This window comes from Cebidichthys violaceus, unplaced genomic scaffold (genome assembly GCF_023349555.1).
Source record: "Cebidichthys violaceus isolate CVI_PGR_0920_01 unplaced genomic scaffold, fCebVio1.0.p SCAF_7, whole genome shotgun sequence".
In the NCBI taxonomy this organism is placed as follows: Eukaryota; Metazoa; Chordata; class Actinopteri; order Perciformes; family Stichaeidae; genus Cebidichthys; species Cebidichthys violaceus.
The window spans coordinates 8,875,487-8,893,471 of NW_027176927.1; the positions used below are offsets into that span (position 1 = coordinate 8,875,487).

Here is a 17,985-nt window from a genome sequence, read left to right on the forward strand (position 1 = left end):
TACTGCAGAGGATGCTTTTAATTAGACTGGCTATATATAAGTTGCGAGTGAGAATTTCAGTGTGGCTCAGTGGTAGATCAGGGTCGTCAATCAGAGGGTCCCCGGTTCGATCGCCGGCTCTGCTAGTCCATGTAATGTGTCCTTGGGCAAGACATTTAAGCCCAAAATTGGTCCCGCAAGTTGTGCCTGCAGTGTATGAATGCTTGGTTAGTCCTGATGGGCAGGTGGCACCTTGCATGGTAGCCCCTGTCATCAGTGTATGAATGGGTGTTAATGAGTGAATGATGACATGTAGTGTTAAAGAGCTTTGAGCGGTCGGAAGACTAGAAAATCGCTATACAAGTACAGTCCATTCACAATTCACCAATGTTGGGGTCCGAGGCTAATAAACACATCCTCAGTCAATAAGGAGAGCCGACACCTGTGTGTCTCTTTGAACAGAGGGGCTCTGGGGTCATGGTTTGACCGATTTGAACCTGTATGGGTTCAAGTTCAAACTGCTTCTGTGATTAGGGTGAACTGAAAGGTTCAGCAGACATGATGTGAGAGTGAGGAAAACCCTGATGGGAACCAGACAGGAGGAGCCAAACACCCACTCATCCTGCAGGAAGCAAAAGCAGCAAAAGCCCCGAGTTAATAAGCACAGCATTTTCCGTCCTTTCCATTAACACAGAGTTGTTTCACCGTGGTAACAGGCCGTCCTGAACTTTTGGTCCCGTAAATAAGCGGACTGAAACCACTTTCTGCTCGTCGTTGACATGGGAGGGCTGACTTGGTCAGTTAAAGCAGCAGCAAAGCAGCAGCAGCCCATTTGGAAACCTCAACTCTAGATGACTAATAATGCCCTGAGAAGCATCTCTTTAAAGATGCCTCTTAACTCCAGTGTTCCTCACTCCAGTCTGACTGGAAGTCTGGCAAAGTAACCACACACCTGTTCTAGTCCCTCACTAAAAGCTAGGCATTATAGTTTCTGTTGTTTACTGGCTCGACTTTTAAAATTACAACAGTAGTACAAAATAAAGAGAGACAATTTGACAGATAGGTTTGATTGTCACATAAAAAACACTAACAAGCAGAGGCATCTCTACAACACAAGGGGTAAACATTGGTAAAACCTAAAATGAAGACTCAAAAGTAATATTATGTGATATCAGTAGACTGATGGTGAACATATAGGTTCAAAAAACAAGGTGTCTTCTACAACATAATTTGTATTTATATTTTAAGGTATCGTAGAAGTAATTTATAATACCATAATGTACTAAATGTACATCATGCTGTATTGAAGAAGACTTGAAACTAGAGATTGAGACCATAAACTCATGTTTACAATGTTTACTGAGGGAATAAATCAAGAAAGAAGTAGAGTCATTTTCTCATAGACTTCTATACAACCAGAGGAGTCGCCCCCTGCTGGGCATTAGAGAGAATGCAGCTTTAAGGTGCTTCACTTTTCAGACCCGGAGGTTGCCGCCTGGTGCTGCAGAGATATCTATTGCTAAACTTTCTGTTGCTGCCGTTGCACAGGTTAGAATGAGCGCTCCACCTGCCCACTGTGATTCCTGGTACTGGGGGTTTGTGCTGGATGAATTAGAGCTGCTGCGCTCACTGAATGAGCGTCCACATCTCCCAGAGCCACCAATAGCTGACCGCTCTCCACCTGACACCCCTGTTTCACAAATATGGCAATTCCCTATTATATATATATATATATATATATATATATATATATATATATATATATATATATATATATATCTCAGTCCTTTGAGGAAAGACCTTGACCTTAGTTTGCTTGGGGTTCACTTGAGGTAAAACAGGCTAGATGGAAGAGATGGAAAGGCCTATGAAGGGAGTGGGGGAGGAGGTGATAAATGAGGACACACATAAATATGGACATGGAGGGAGACACAGAACCAGAGTGTGTGTGTGAGTGTGAGAGACACAGAGATATTCTCCTCTGCTAGATTTGATGAAGACATGACACACAAGCATCCTCACATCTTTCCTGGCTTGGTCAGCTGATGAAGGAACATCTTATTCAACATTAGAGTGCAATAACACGGGGGGGGGGGGGGGGGGAGGGGGGGTATCCAATGAAAGAGTGCTGTTCTTGAATAAATCTTCATGGGGGGAAATATTACACTGGGATGACTCATTTCTCTTAGGAAAGACACTGTTGATACAAGTTGGCAGTCCACCTGCTAATATCTCGCGGTGTCGCGGCGCGGAGCGAGCTGTTAGAGATTACTTACTGAACTGTGGACGCAGGGTTTATTTTCACGGCTAGGATTTATTAGACGGCGCAAAGGGAACTCCCAAACTGGCTTATTAAACGGAGGATCTTTCACTCACAAGCGTAGAAAAGCAGACACAGAGACACACACATATTCATACACACATACAGAAAAGAAAAAAGACAAATGCATGTAAATACAGACCATGCACACCCAGGTGAACAAGTGGAAATAAGAAAACACACACACACACACACACACACACACACACACACACACACACACACACACACACACAGTGCATCAAAGCATTCTCTCCTGTCTCACCATGCGTCATTTAAAGCCCAGTTGACCGCAGCATCCTGGTGTTGCAGCCAGCAGCAGCAGCCAGCACTCTTAATAATCACCCTGATCGGGAGTGGTTTTAATGAGGGGGAATCCCTTTCTTTCTTCACCTCTTAACTCCATTCTTCCATCTAGGTTGAATAATAGTCAGAGGCAAATTTCTTCCACGCTCTCTCAACGTATGACCGTACCACCGTCATTTAGGTTTGTTTTCCAGAGATGCGTCAGCAGACAAACCCAATAGACATTACGCTGCTGAGCTGTGAGGTTGTGCCATGAGAAGGGAGGAGCGGAGGGAATGTTAAGGAGGTAAAGGAAAAGAGCTGGAAAAGTGTTGGAGGAGGAGGTGGGAGTTACCTGTGACCCCGTGTTACCAACGTGTTTACGGAGGATGACAGAAAGCAAGCGACGATGGGGAAGAGAGAGAGAGAGATGGAGAAGAAAAAAACATGGACACAGACAAATGAGAAAGCATGATGATGAAGAAAATAAAGGAGCAGAAGGTACTTTTTGGAGTCTTGACCTTTGACACATAGTGGCAGTAAGAGAAATGATAAATATTGGAGGCATGTCGACAGACAGTTATCACCCAATCCCCACTTAAAGGGATAGTTTGTTTTATTTGAAGTGTATGAGGTTCTTCAGCTTGGTCAGTGTATTGCCTACAGTAGATGGCGGTCGGTGCGCCCTCAGTTTGGAGAAACAAACTCAATGTACCGCTGTGGACAGGGGGCAGAAGCAAAACGTATTTTAAACACCAAAAAAAAAAAAAAAATCAATATCAGTTGAAGCGTACACTATATTTAGAATACTTTCCCCACTTCATCTTGCCGTCAGACTGAACTGAAACTTATCTATGCTGTCTTCAAAGCCACAGAACTACGTTGACAAAAACATATATATATAGATTTTTTTCCGATGTCGAAAATACGTTCCACTGCTGCCCCGTCCACAGCACTACATTGAGACTTCCCACCGACATCTACCATAGGTAATACACTAACTATGGATAAGTACCTCATACAAGCCCACTTCAAAACATCCCAACTATCCCTACAGCTCTGCACCATGCGAGACAAAACACAGATACACATGTGCGCGCACGCTCAAGACCTTGTACAGAAACCCCACAGATGGAGATGGCAATAACACACACGTGGACACAGAGCAGCACCTTGAAAGCGCTTCAGTGTTTTCCTTCTGCAAGGCCCTCATTACCAAGCTATTTAAAGAGACACTCACTCACAGTTAAAGCACCGTCAATACTCATAACATAGATGTGACAAAGCACCTACTAAAAGCTGATATACATTGTCACTTCTTCAAACACACACACACACACACACACACACACACACACACACACACACACACACACACACACACAAATAGGAAAGAAACAGACGTATATGTGTGTGTGCGAGCTAAAACAATGGAACTACCGTGTGTCAAAAAGCTGTAAAGCATAATTCAGAAAGAAACACACAGTTCTGTGCACACAAACCCACACCTGCATATATCCCATGCTCTCACTAGCCAGTAAACCAGCGCACACGAGAGAGCGTCCTCCGCGGAATAACACACAACCTTCGACCCTTGGGGAACAAAGTGGGTGGTGGGAGAACAGGGTGGATGGGAATCTTCCCCAAAGTGAAATGCATTTCTGGCAAACGCTCATGCGAGATTAGATAGGAATCGGAGACATTGATTTACCGTGTCGGTTTTCTCCCTGGCAGCCGTTATCTGACCACTGCCTGGCTGATTTATACCCCAGGATGCGCTGGTATCAATTAGACGAGACCTAAAGGAGTCATTACCTAACTAGCTGAGGCCCCCAAAGACTGTCTGGGATGGTAAGAGTAATAGAAGTAATATACTGTCAGTCACCACAGAAATACACTATCCCCTCACCACAAGACCACTATGGGACACTGGAGGAAACTGGTTTCCTAGCTGGTGAGACTGTCGGCCAAAACGGCACGACAGCAGGCAGCTGTGCGTCATCCGAGCCGTCACACAGTAACTGATGAGTGTTGATGAGTTGCACATGGGTTCAGTGACAGTTGCAACATATTAGAATTTCTTAACATTCAGCTCTACATTAGATCGAGGTAATGCTGCGATCAGAGAGCCAATCCGTTACCAAACTCAAGCCTGATGGGTCCTGACAAATTATCGGGTTTTAGGTCGAGTCCGGGTCATCTCTTTTCATACAGCTTCAGGCTCGGTGTGGTTTTGGTTATTTTTGAAATGTAATGTAATAAGAAATCGCTCCCTTTCTCTCAGGCTGCTGCGACTGGTCTGTGTCAGTGTGTCTGTGTGCGATGTGTAGGACATGCAGTGAGAAAAGTGAAACAAACAGCCAACACTGGACCAATGCTATGTGTTACATTATCAGAGTAACACTCAGAAGTGGATCAAATAAAGCACAATGCTGATAAAAGGGTGGCTTCTCGAAACCATACTGGTTCAGGACTTGAATCAGGACTTATGGCCTTGGTTGAAAAATGATCGTGCTTGGATTGTATTACTGTTTAAGATGACATCCATGTTTATCTGGTCAATACTGGACAAGCAGGATGTGCACAAACAGTTCTTTTTTTATTTGTGAGAAAGTAGAAATGACAACATATGATGTTGGGTCAGTTTAGGTTCAGGTCTAATTTTGGGCACAAAGAGCTTGACTCAGTTGGATCAGGTCTAACATAGTTCCTAGGTTGTTTCAGATCTCAGCTTCATGCCTGTATTGACCTCTAGCTCCTGTTGTATCAACACATACATACTAAATATCAGAGAAACAAGTATATTTTCGCACAAATACTCCTTTGAAACTAATCTATAGAGATTTCACAATGAACTACATTTAGGTTTTTCAGACTACAAACTGAACCCAGGACGGCTAGCTATTTCTATCAGTGGTGGTCCGTCAGGACCAGCAAAGCCTTCTCTGCTGGCCTAAACAGAATAACAAAGTTATTAAGCTATTTTATAATTTAATAATTTTTCATAAATACACTACATGTATTCTAATTACTTTTCCCATTAGCTTATTTTCTCATTGCATAGCTAATGTCTTCCTCATTTGCTCTGCTTCCAGCGCAGTTTGTTTAAAATAGAGCTTTCATCCAATCAGATTTCGCCAGATGTCTCTAGGTAAGAAGAGAGAGCTGAGGCCTGCAGGAATCCGTTGCAGTTTAAGTGAATGGGGACGATAGTGTTGATTGTCATAGTCTTCAACCAATCAGATTTTTAGTTTGACATGTTGGGCGTATTTTTTGACATGTTCGGAGCTTCTAGATGGCCTACAAGTACATCAGCATTAACGTGCAGTGTGATTGGTCAGTGGGCCAGCGTGACTGTTGTGAAGCTGAAGCTAGCTAGCAGAACTTAGTAGTAGTAGGAGTTCAAGTTGAAAGATATGTAAGAAGTTATGACATTGACATGACATTTTGAACATTTGCTTGGTGTAGATTCTTTTTTTTTTTTTACCTAGCTTTGTTTTTTTTAACACTCAATGGCTGAAGGAGGAGGAGAAACAGATTTCTCGAGAAGGACATTTCAAGAAAAGCTGGACATCAGCCCTGACCGCGCTACTTACAGTCCAGCAACTACAAACGGTATTTCTGGCTGACAACGTCGGAGAAGCGTTGCACATTTTATGGCTAAGAATACGTTTTATTTACGAGCGTCTTGGCATTTGGAGCTACGCTGGATTTGCTAACCAAGGCAGCAACAAGTCACCATAGCACGACAGGACACTTAAAAGCTACGGTGCCTTAAAAACTTTTTCAACCCGAGTGGATCTACAACTCTCAGGACCTGTTACTGGAACTGAACCGCATCGATGTTCTGTACAACCGCATCATCTCTTTGTTCACAAAGAAAAGCTTTGGTAAGTGAACTGCTTTTGTTTTACATCTGCAGCAGTGTTACTACTGTGTTCATTTGTCTATGCCATAGTCAAATGAACAGAGGAAACAATATTAACCATATCATAAAAACAACACGATATGGTTAATATTGTTTCCTCTGATGTGAATAATATTTGAATGGTGCTCTTCAGTGTGCGATGGAATTCGTGTTTTAGCGCTGCAGTGTTGCTGGATTGATTTGTCATGCTTTGCTGTCATATAAATATATGTGACTGGTTCTTGTGAGTTTGTTCTTGTCATTGTGTTAGTTACAATGATTTTGACTATATGCATTGTCCGTTAATGACGAAGCATCCTGTCACTCTGCAGTTAGTGTATTGTTGAGTTTCATTTTTACACGAAACAAATAATAAACTGTAAGGGTTAGGTTCGGACATCTGGTTCTCTGTTTGGGCTTTTGTTTTCTTTCACAAAGCAAGAATTATGGTCTGGAGAAATGGGGAATCTCTGGCGATTTCTTTAGCCCTGTTTGAGTCAGTAGGGAACAGCTGCCTAAACGCTGTAAGGAAAATTAACGTGTATGCTGCGGTTGGTTTTCCTGCTAAGCTAGTTTAGCGTAGCTCTCCTCCCAGAACAAACGTGCCTCACCAGAGTACAATGTTGTTCTTCCGTGGTGGGCGTGTCAGGCAGCACGTTGTCTGTTACGTTGGGTGGGTTGCCATGTTGAGCGCAGTGGCTCCACCGAGAGAACATTATATTTCTCCCAATTTAAGCTTCTGCATTTTCCAAATGCAATAGTATTATTCAAACGTATTGTTTGATTCGTAACGCATATCGAAACGTGAGCCTCATACCGAATGGTTCAATAGAAATACGTGTATTGTTACACCCCTAATAACCTGAAGCTGTGGCGTCATAATGAGCTGATTAGGTGGTTCAACTGTAGTAGGACAGCACTGAAGGCCCAGGTATAAAACACACGGCCCGCCACTGATTTCTATCTATGGTGGGTAACTCGCTAGAAGCTATCTCACGTCTCTGTTTAAAACAAACAAGTTTGTTCAGTTGGAGAGTCGGCAAGCCAGTCTATATATAGCTGTCATGTCTTTGTGCTTGTAGCTTTAAACTGTACGTACGAGAGCTGAAAGACTAATACATTAATCGATGAGTTGATTGGCTGAAAAATATTTAGCAACTATTTTGATAATAGAAAATGCTGAGAGAATTATTTTCAAGCGAATATGGCAAACATTCTCTTCTAACTTGTGAAGATTTGCTGCTTTTCTCTGTTATGTGATAATATATTGAATATGTTTAGGCATGGGGTGATATGAAAATAATGTCCTCTTCTTATATACAGTCGATATGTTTTTTCCGCCTCATGTCTTCTCTGTGATACATTTATGTGTTTTTAATGCATTGAAAACTATTTATTAGTTGGGTTAACTTGCCAGATCACAGCGGGCTGCATTTCCAAACATAAATCTCTTCGTGTTCGGCTTTGCCTCTCCCTGACTATTGAAACAGAAATAATATAATACATGGAGAAGAGTGGCTTTCTTTCAGCAGCGTAAACAAAGTGACGCGATCGTAACTCAAAGACTGTCGAGGGAAAACAAAATAAAACTTGGAATAAAAAAAAAAATCGAAGAGACATAAATAAATAATGGGTAGCTTTCACTTTGTTCCACCAACAGAAGTTTTCCTTTACAAGTGTGCTTGAGTAAATCACCGTGAAGAAGCAGGGGGTCCACAGAGGCAGAGGACCGGGGAGAAAGCTTTGGAAGTGTGTGTGTGTGTGTGTGTGTGTGTGTGTGTGTGTGTGTGTGTGTGTGTGTTGTATGCATGTGAAAAAGCCTGCACTAGTAACATGGTCTGCCGATACGTGTGTGTGTGTGTGTGTGTGTGTGTGTGTGTGTGTGTGTGTGTGTGTGTGTGTGTGTGTGTGTGTGTGTGTTCTTAGGAAATCGGGGGCACTCTATGGGCAGTCTGATGGAGAGCTGAGAGATTAGGGAGGGTCTTGTTTCATGGACCTTAATACATATGTTCTCTCTCTCTCAGTCCCCCCCCCCATTTCTTTCATTGAACTATAAATGCCCCTCTACCTTGGGGAGTGGTGAGCCGTGGACGGAGGGGAGGTATGCGGGCCTTCCACTTGCTTTTCATTAACACAGGATCTGGTAACACACCTCACTGTCAACCTAATCCCCTCTCTCTCCATCTTGTCCCCTGGCAGAAGTGGGGTAGGGGGGCTGCCATGACCAGGTACAGAGCCCCAGATGTTCCAGGGATGAGGGAGGGGTGGATGACAGGGTCTTCACCCCGTTATGGAGCTATGGATGTACGCTGATGAAGACAGGATGGGGTGAGCGTGGTGAGATATACAGACCCCTGTTACTGCTCACACATAGTGGTCTTCTGTTTTTCCCCTCCTATATTATATCTTTCTTTCTCCACCTCGCCTGCTTCCTTTATCCAACTTTGTCTTTCCTACCGCTTCCGTTCTTGTATTGTATCCCCTTTCTGCTTCATCTGCATGTTCTTTTATATCCGATTCCTCCTTCTCTCCCTTTCTTTTCCTCCCCCTCTACTTCTCTATCTCCATCACCCTCCTGCTTCCCCTTATTCACAACTCTTACCCTTTCCCTCTTCCTCCCCTTTACTGTTTCTCCTTGCACGTCGGCATCATCCCGAGGTGCGCTCAGGATCTGGTCCATCGATTTCAGCCTGCCCCCCTTAACACCAGCAGAGGAACAACAGCAGCAACAGTAGTGGTGCACACCGTAGAGGTAGTCCTGCTACATTTTCCTGTCTTACATCATGTACAGCCTCTCCCGGGGGGGTCATTCCCGCTGACTTATCGTGGCAGCTCAAACGCTTGACCTAACAGCACGGGAATCCTAACCTTTATCTTCGTGAAAAAAAAAAAATAGAAACAAATATTCAGAGGTATTTGTTTTCTGAGGTGTACGGAGCCGACTGGAGGGGCCAGAGTGCTGAGTGATGGAGGCGGTGCAGCTGAGGCTAAAAGTCAGCAGATACATCTATTGTCACCAGTGATCGGTCTGCGTAATTGGAGACAGTTTGTCTCCTTTTGACGGCAACAAATCTGGAAACACTATGTGAAGAAGTCCTCAGGGGAAAGTAGCCGTGTGTGTTGTGACAAAGATCTATAAGAGTGCTAAAGTTATCCAGAAAAAAAACCCTAACCCCGAAGAAACAACAGGGTGAGACAAACATGTTCTTCAGCAGGATAACTTCTGACATCTGCTTCAAAAGTACCTTTTTCCCTTTGCAGGCTTCTGGTGCCATGTAAAAAGTTGTAACCCTTGTACAGGTGTGACACCATGAGGAGTTTCAACATGCTCTCAAAGACATGAAATATCAGGGTCTATAATGAGATCTACACACAGGATCTGAAACCTCTCAGGTATTTCACAGAGCACTAAAATATGATATATGAGGAGCAGAATGAAACTTTAGCAGCACATGATGACAGCATTAGTTTTACAGCAGTTATTATAACATCTTGTTCAGAGCAGTCATACATGATATTATGTTAGTTTGGGCAATAACAACAAACAGTATTTTAAAGAGCGAACAGCCAAACTGGGGATAAATGATCCAATGGATGTCAATAAACACCAGTGGTCCTGAACCCAACATTTTTATTTGCGTCCAGTAAAATTGGAATGTCTTAAGGGAAGCGGTGGCCCTGTTTCAAGGTGCTGGGAACTGTAAGGGTAAACCATACCCATGAAAAGACATTCACTGCACACTAACAAAGAGAAATAACACTTTTAGAAATAATGGTTCCAAAGCGGTTTTAATGTTCTACCCTGAACCATTTGCTTCTGAAGAATGCTTTTTTGAAGTTTTTTTTTCCCAAGGGCACTTTGTGACAGCAAGGGTCCATTAAGAACCCTTTATATTGAAAGCAACGTTTTGGGAGGAATGAGTTCTTCAAAGATAGTAGGGAACCCCCCCAACAATTGTGATTGTGAACCATGATTGTTTACCACATCAGCTCCTGTCCTTTAGGGTTCTAGATAAAACCCTCCTTGGGTGGGTTCTAGATGACACCCTTGGACTATAAATGGGTTCTCAGTTGATCCCCCTGGGTGGGTTCTAGATGACACCCTTGGACTATAAAACGGGTTCTTATTCGAAAGCCCTGGGTAGGATCTAAATAAAATCCTTGAAATATTAAAAGGTTCTGTACCTTGTCATGGCATTAAAGAGTTCTCTGTAGAACCCTCAGGGTGGGTTCTAGATGAAACTCTTGGAACATATAAGAGTTCTCGTTGAACCACTGGGTGAAGACATTGGATTATAAAAGGGTTTCTGGAAGAACTCTTTGAGTGGGTTCTTGTGAACACCCTTAAAAGGTGGAAATGTTCTGGATAGAACTTTCACAGAGGGTTCTGGGTGGAACCAGTACACCATTTAAGGGTTCTCTGTATAACCTCTGATACAGGGTTCTGGGCAAAACCTTTCACAGATGGTTATAGGTATAATCCTTTTTATTCGGTTCTGGTAGAACCGAATAAAAAGGGTTTTCTTATGAGCACTAAGAGTGTATAAATAGTAGAGGCATCTGAAAGCAAAGTGAGCGGGAGGGGATTAGCTTTCATATTAGTTCAATTGTCTCTGAACTCTATTTCTTTTTCCATTGCACACACAGTTTCAACTGTGTTTATCGAAGTCAACACATCAAAGATGGATGAACGCTGAAAAGCTGGTGAAAATCAGAGCAGGGCAGCAGCGCTGGGTATTGTGTCACTGTGCAGTTATGCAGATTTGAGTAAACAAAGTGCAAATTGTTTGAGGTTTTAATTAACATTTTCGACAATCATTTTATCTGAAGTAACCCAATATAACAACATCTGTCAAACAGATGCAGGCACTTAGGGAGCCCGGCTCCAGCTCTGTCCTCGTCCCCCTGCAACCCCAGTCAGCAGGGTTCTGTGCTGCTCAGCGTACCGAGGTACAAACCGTCTTCTCACATCATTATGAGTGTTCCCTGTTATTTCCTTCACGTGGCATGTCAGCCCCCTCACACTCTTTTATCTCCCTGTTTCCATCTGCTGTCCAATTTGGAAAACGTGCCAAAACAATAGCAAAAAACTGAAACACAAATCCCCCCAAAAAAAGCATCCTTGATCATCTGTTACAGCGCGTCGGCTCACACCCAACGGCACAGAGGATTTGGAAGCTTTTTTGAATTTACATTAGCATTAGCAGTTCTGATTGTCTGAATGGAAACAATGCAATGCCTCCTGGATAATAGTCAGTGTGGATGATGAAGGCAGGGTTCGGTCCTAACACGAAAGCAAACACACACACACACACACACACACACACACACACACACACACACACACACACACACACACACACACACTCATGAGAAGGTCTTTCTCTCTCAGTCTCACAACAGCTTTAGATCCCAGACTAACACAAACAGCTCACTTTACAGTTTACTGACAAACCTTGTTTTTGGCAGAGGAGGGCTTTACTAGCATGTGTAAAAAATAGCAAAGCTCCAAATAAAACAGGAAGCAACACCGGTATTTTGCTCCCAGTGTGAGTGACAGATCGTCCAAAGAGGCAGAGACATTGCACATTCTTTAACAAGCAAGGGTGGGAAAGTTTGACTCAACTAGTCAGTGAGATACTGATCAATATGTATTCAGAATGGATTTATGCTCTTTATACAACCTGCTATTTAATTAAACTCATTCCTGCGGGAACATGTTACAACAGCTACATTCTGAATACATTTGTATCTGACTAACTTATAAAAGTGTGGTGAGCTCGGTAAAGCTCTTTAGAGTTTGTCCACATCAATATTTGTTTGGTTACACAATGACACAGAACAATTTGTCCTCCACTACATTCTCATATTGGATATTTTGGAGCTCTGTGTCTCTGTACTTCATTTCTGGATCGGTTCCCGTTGGCACACACGGTGAGTTTGGGTACGGGGCAAATGACACACAAAAAAAACCCATGTATATTTAGTGTAGTGCTTCACTGAGTCTTGTGGTTTCTTTAAAAGATGATGACATCTGCCAAATGGGGTGAAGTCATCGCAGTTGTTTTCAATGTAGCTCCACCTGTTTCAAGAATTTCCTTGAAACAGGTGGCAATGTTTTGCAATAGACCACATCACTGGTTTTGACTTTTTTTAAATTTTTTTTATTTTCACATTAAGAGAAATATAATAATAAAGTAAGTAATTTAAGGTCCAGGCCCTTGTTGCTTTGGATTGAGAGGACGCGGGTCATTTACTGAGCTCAGAGAAGTCTTAGTAGGGGGTTGGAGAAGAGAATATAAAATGTTCCGACAGTTTAAAAAGAAATTAAAGATGCAGTGAAACGTTTACTTATCCTATGCCCACGTGAGCTCATATTAGTTTTTGCAAAAAAATGAAAGATGTTTTTTTGTTACTCACCTTCTATCCTCGGCCCTGATTTTATGTTTAGACTTCCCGTCATGGCCGACACCGTTACCGTCACGCTGGGCCTCATTGGATGGGCCTCCGTCTCCATGACGACTACAATCTGGGCGGTGCGGAGGGAGACCTTGTGGAAGGACAGCGCCAGGGCCCCGACGCTGCTGGCTTTACCCGGGGCAGAGGCCTGATGGTGAGGCTCCGAGCGTGAGGGAAAGGCCCTGGGCAGCGTCTTTGTGGGGGAGGAGTGAGGGGTGGAGGGGGCAGACGTGGATTTACCGGAGACGTCCCACGTGTGGTTTGGGAGCACTTTCTTCAGGTAGGCTTTGGCCTGCTCCAGCTTCGCCAGCGTGGGGTTAACTTTCAGAGGGCGCGACAGCTCCACATTCAGCTCAGCTGTGGAGGGAGATAGAAAGAAAAAGATAAGTACAGCAAAGAGACAAAATATAATTATGGTTCTTGTTTTTTAAACTGTGCTGTCGACAAAACTTTACAAACGACAACTTCCCTTTATGGACAGTTTGTTGGGGAGTATCTCTTGAGCTCATCCAGACTTATATTTACTTCTGAGTGATCAATAGTGCAGAGAGAGAGAGAGAGAGAGAGAGAGAGAGAGAGAGAGAGAGAGAGAGAGAGAGAGAGAACGCAATGCTTTTGGGAAACTTTGTTAAACCCAGGACCAAAACAGAATAAATCTACTGTTGGCTTTGGGCCATTGCTCTTTAAAACTTTCTCTTGTCATTTGGAAAGCCCACCATAAACAGGACACACTACATTTTTCAGTGTCCCACTGAGCAAGATCTGTTGCTATCTAACTCTTGGAATACCGCCTGATGCCATGTCTCGTGAATCAAACTGAACCCCTTTCTCCTCTTCTAATCACCCAGCTTTGCATGCAAGGACCTGTTAAAGAACAGCTGCGTACAATCCCTCTTTCTCCTCGTCTCATGTGCACATATACACACAATTACTGGCTGTCTCACTGTGACATCCTGACGTGACACCGCGGAATAGCAGAGGAGAATCTTTTCTTCATGCCAGCTGCATAAAACCAAAAATCTCTCTCTCTCTCTCTCTCTCTCTCTCTCTCTCTCTCTCTCTCTCTCTCTCTCTCTCTCTCTCTCTCTCTCTCTCTCTCTCTCTCTCTAGCCTTCAAACACTTGACTGGAATTTACAGAGACACATGAATTAACTCAATGCCGTTTTACACCACTTCCATTATCCCATTTTTCCACTTGGTCATGATGATGGGAGAAGGGAAGCGGCCCCGAAAAACAAGCGCAGCTGTTCTTTATGGTCTCATCAAGGCACCAGTGTTTAGAGGGTTTTAGAGGGTTTTTAGGCCTCCCGTCTGTCTCCTCCCCAGGTAGGAGCGCTGGATGACACGAGCAGGAACGCTGCCAGGAGAGACCGGCGAGCACAAGCACACACACTTACACATACACACACGCACGCACACACTCTGGCCTCAGGCTTGCCTCTACTTTAATCCAGTGGAAGTGAGGCACACGGTCAAATGGAAGGACGGCTGGAGAGAGGAATTGGAGGAAAGATAGGTGGAATTTGCTGTGCAATGTAGCTTATCATTTCCACTTGACTTATCACCAGGAAACTTTCCAGTGGTGGAAGAAATAGCCCGCGGGGCAGCGGTTCATCCAGGTTCCCTAACCCCCCTCCCTGCCTGCCTGCCTTCCCCTACTTCTTTCATTTTGTCCCTCTGTTTCATGTAGCCCATCCTTCTGCTTCTTTTCTCAGTAATTTCTATCTTTTACTCTTCCTCCATCCCTCAATCTAATCAACCCCTCCCCCCTCCCTGTAATCACACAAAGCTGTCTCTGATTCACCCAGTCAGGGCCAGTGCCGGGGCCTTGCCTGGCTCTCTGCACAGGGGGACCTGGTCCTCATTATCGACTGTCCTCCGTCCCGACCCGAGGTCCCTCTCTTCCCCAGCCACGAGAAACCCATCCTACCCCCCCCCCCCATGCTTCATTTTTCCTTGATATGGGACATAAATCATGGGTAAAAAGCCTGATGTGGTTGCCTGGCATTGTCACTGCTGCATCTTTTCTACCTTCTCAAAAATGCACATATCCCATATGCACATCACACATAGCTGTGACATGTATTTGAAGGAACCTAAACACAAAGTCAGGACCTCATCTAGACACAGCTGGAGGAGTTGTCTCCTGTGAATTGAGCGACCACATACAGCTTTTAGCATTCAGCAATGACTTCTTGCAAACTGCACATCATGCAGGTACGGATATTAAAATTTCCTTCATAAAGGATTTATGTTTGTTGGCCCAAACTGTTTTCACTGATAATATTTATGATCAATGGGAAAAGGAATTAAGTACAGCATGCAGCTTATTTATTAGTTGCATCCCATTAAATGACTTGAGACATGCAACATACTGCAGTTCAGCTCACTTTTTTGACAGATCAGTAAAAGGAAAATCTACTTTGTCAAAGGACATCAGGATGAAGTGCATCTGACTTAGTTGATTTAAGCTGTGTGAACTCAGTGAGAAACAACTCTCAATAGAGGACCGTGGAGAGGGAACAGCATCTGTACATGCTTCCCCCTGGCTTCATCCAGCAACTGACGGAGCGCATTTTTACTGCGGTGGAGCGAAGCCAAAAGACGAATCTCTCGCAGAAGTCCAATAAACTCACATCCCAGCAGTATGTGGCTTTGAGTCGAGTGCATCTGTGTCGTTTCCCCTACGTTTACTTGTTTCTCCGGAGCTGTGTGTGTCCGAGAAAGACCACGCAGTGGCGCTCCGTGCGGTTTCACTATCCAGGCGAAGACGACATAAAACGAGGAAATTAAAACCTCAGCCAAAAAATAAATAAACAAAAAAAAATCTATTAACAAGCCATGAGAGATATTATATTTACAGACTGAGCTGCAAAAAAATCCTATATTTATGGATCAGATGTGACACAGCATTATGATAAAGACCTATGAAACACTGTCTGTTACTTCTTTCAGAAGTGCCTGTTATGCTTTCGGAGGAATTTTTAATTAAAAGGAGGAAATATCGGTTATTGAAAGTGCGGTGGCACTTTCATCGCCGAGCATAGGGGAGTATAAAGAGGGCTTTTCCAGCACAGACGAGTGTTTTTATTGGGAACACCATGGCTTCAGCCATAAGACTACTGGCTGCTTTTATCTGGAGAGCAAAGTTCCTGCGCACGGAGCAAAGCATCGAGCCTAGAGGTTGAGAGGTGGTGTCAGTGCTCAAATACCTTTTAAAGAACAGAACTTAATGTGAACAGGCTGGGGGGAATCATAGGCCGGCCCTTCTCAGGTGTCAGCCTCTATTAGCGCTGGAGAAAGTGGGAGATCAAGGTCTGACAGAGGCGCACACACACACACACACACACACACACACACACACACACACACACACACACACACACACAGATCAAATAATATGCTTATTACCCAGGTTGCCGTGCCTCTTTTCTGGCGAGGTCATGCATGACGCCGTCCCCACTTTGAACCTGGCGTTGGGGTTGTGCGTGTGCACAGCTTGCCGCGAACATTGTTTTCATTCCCACCCCACCTTTGATTTCTGGAGCTGACTTCTACGCTTGACTCTCGACAAGAAGAAAGCCTGCGTCTGACAAAGGTGGCAATGTGTCCAATTACACAGGGTCCGCATGTGAAGGGTACGTGTGTACATCTGTGATTTTTTGGATTGGGTATCTGTAGAATCCTACTTTCAAAGACAAAAAAAAGAAAAAGCCTCATACCGAGTGAGGCCAGTGACACGCGCCTCAGATAGCATCTGACTCGAATTATAGTGGTTCTGGACGGTTCGGAGGGGCACAGGCTTGTATACAGTAACTGACAACATTTCTGCGAGCCCGTGGCTTGACGGGAACCAGGGACGCGGGAGAGTAATGGTTCCAATTTGTTCTAGCTAATCTATCACCTGTTGCTTCTCCCGTTCTCAAGTGGTAGCAGTTACATCTCTGGACTCTCTCACTGACCCTCTCAAAGACTGGAGCTGAGTAGGGAAGATGAGAGAGGGAGAGGGGGGAAGTGTGTGTGTGCTGTGTGCTGGCTGGTCAATCCCTGAACCAACGATGCTCCGTAAAGATGAAGCTCTGCCAACTCTTTGAAATAGTAGACACTCCCTGTCTCCCGAGGTCATGGGCTGTTCGCTTCCCCCTCCCATCCCCCCACCTCGTTTGGAAGTATTGTGAACTTTAGGATCTATATCATAATGTAGTATTGACCAATCACGTTGAAGTGGCTTTTGGTTGAATGCAGGTAAACAGATAAAGAGTCGCAGTGCATCGTCCGAAGCACAATCCGGAAACCGACCGGCTATCGTCTCACGATGATTTAGCTTTTTATTGGTTTAAAATGAGTTTGTAAACTTGTGACAAACAATCCGGTCGTACACGTCGCCCCTCAACTCCAACTACAGTCTTGCATGCATGAAGTTTCTAATCACACTGTAAACAACGAGCAGCGCATGGAAAAAGGAAGTCTTGGCCCCCGAAATCCGCTAACTATACCGAAACCCCAGAAATGTAGACCCTTGCCCCCAGAGGCTTATCAGTACTGACCGATAGCCAATTGGTTACAAGATTGGATGAAATTAGAATGGGTTGTATTTGTACAATCTATTTAGATTTCCTTTTGCTTACATTAGGTATTTACACACCTAACTGCTGTTAGCATTTTTCATTTGCTAGAGCATTCGCTAACGTTAGTTCCCAGATCCCACGAGTGTGTTGCTGAAACAGAAAGGTCTTGGAACTAAATAAAATGTAGTCCTGATTTGTGTGTATAACGTATTCATATTTTATTTTGTTAACATTAGATACTTGCACAGCAAACAGCCATATTTAGCATCACAGAAATTAGTTAACTACTCTCTCTCTCTCTCTCTCTCTCTCTCTCTCTCTCTCTCTCTCTCTCTCTCTCTCTCTCTCTCTCTCTCTCTCTCTCTCTCTCTCTCTCTCTCTCTCGAGACTGTGTAGCTGAGACACAGAAAGGTCTCATGCAAATCTGAGACCTGTGTTGAAAAATGCCATATTCGTGTCAGAATAT

At 43.9% G+C, this 17,985-nt stretch overlaps 1 protein-coding gene across 1 annotated transcript in view; it reads right to left on the reverse strand.

Moving 5' to 3' along the window:
• LOC137891619 (intermembrane lipid transfer protein VPS13B-like) overlaps positions 1 to 17,985 on the reverse strand; it is a 333,991-nt gene that overhangs the window by 70,467 nt on the left and 245,539 nt on the right. The window contains exon 38 of the mRNA XM_068736332.1: positions 12,912 to 13,307. Within this exon, the coding sequence (XP_068592433.1) occupies positions 12,912 to 13,307 (396 nt within the window). The remainder of the gene's footprint in view (positions 1 to 12,911; positions 13,308 to 17,985) is intronic.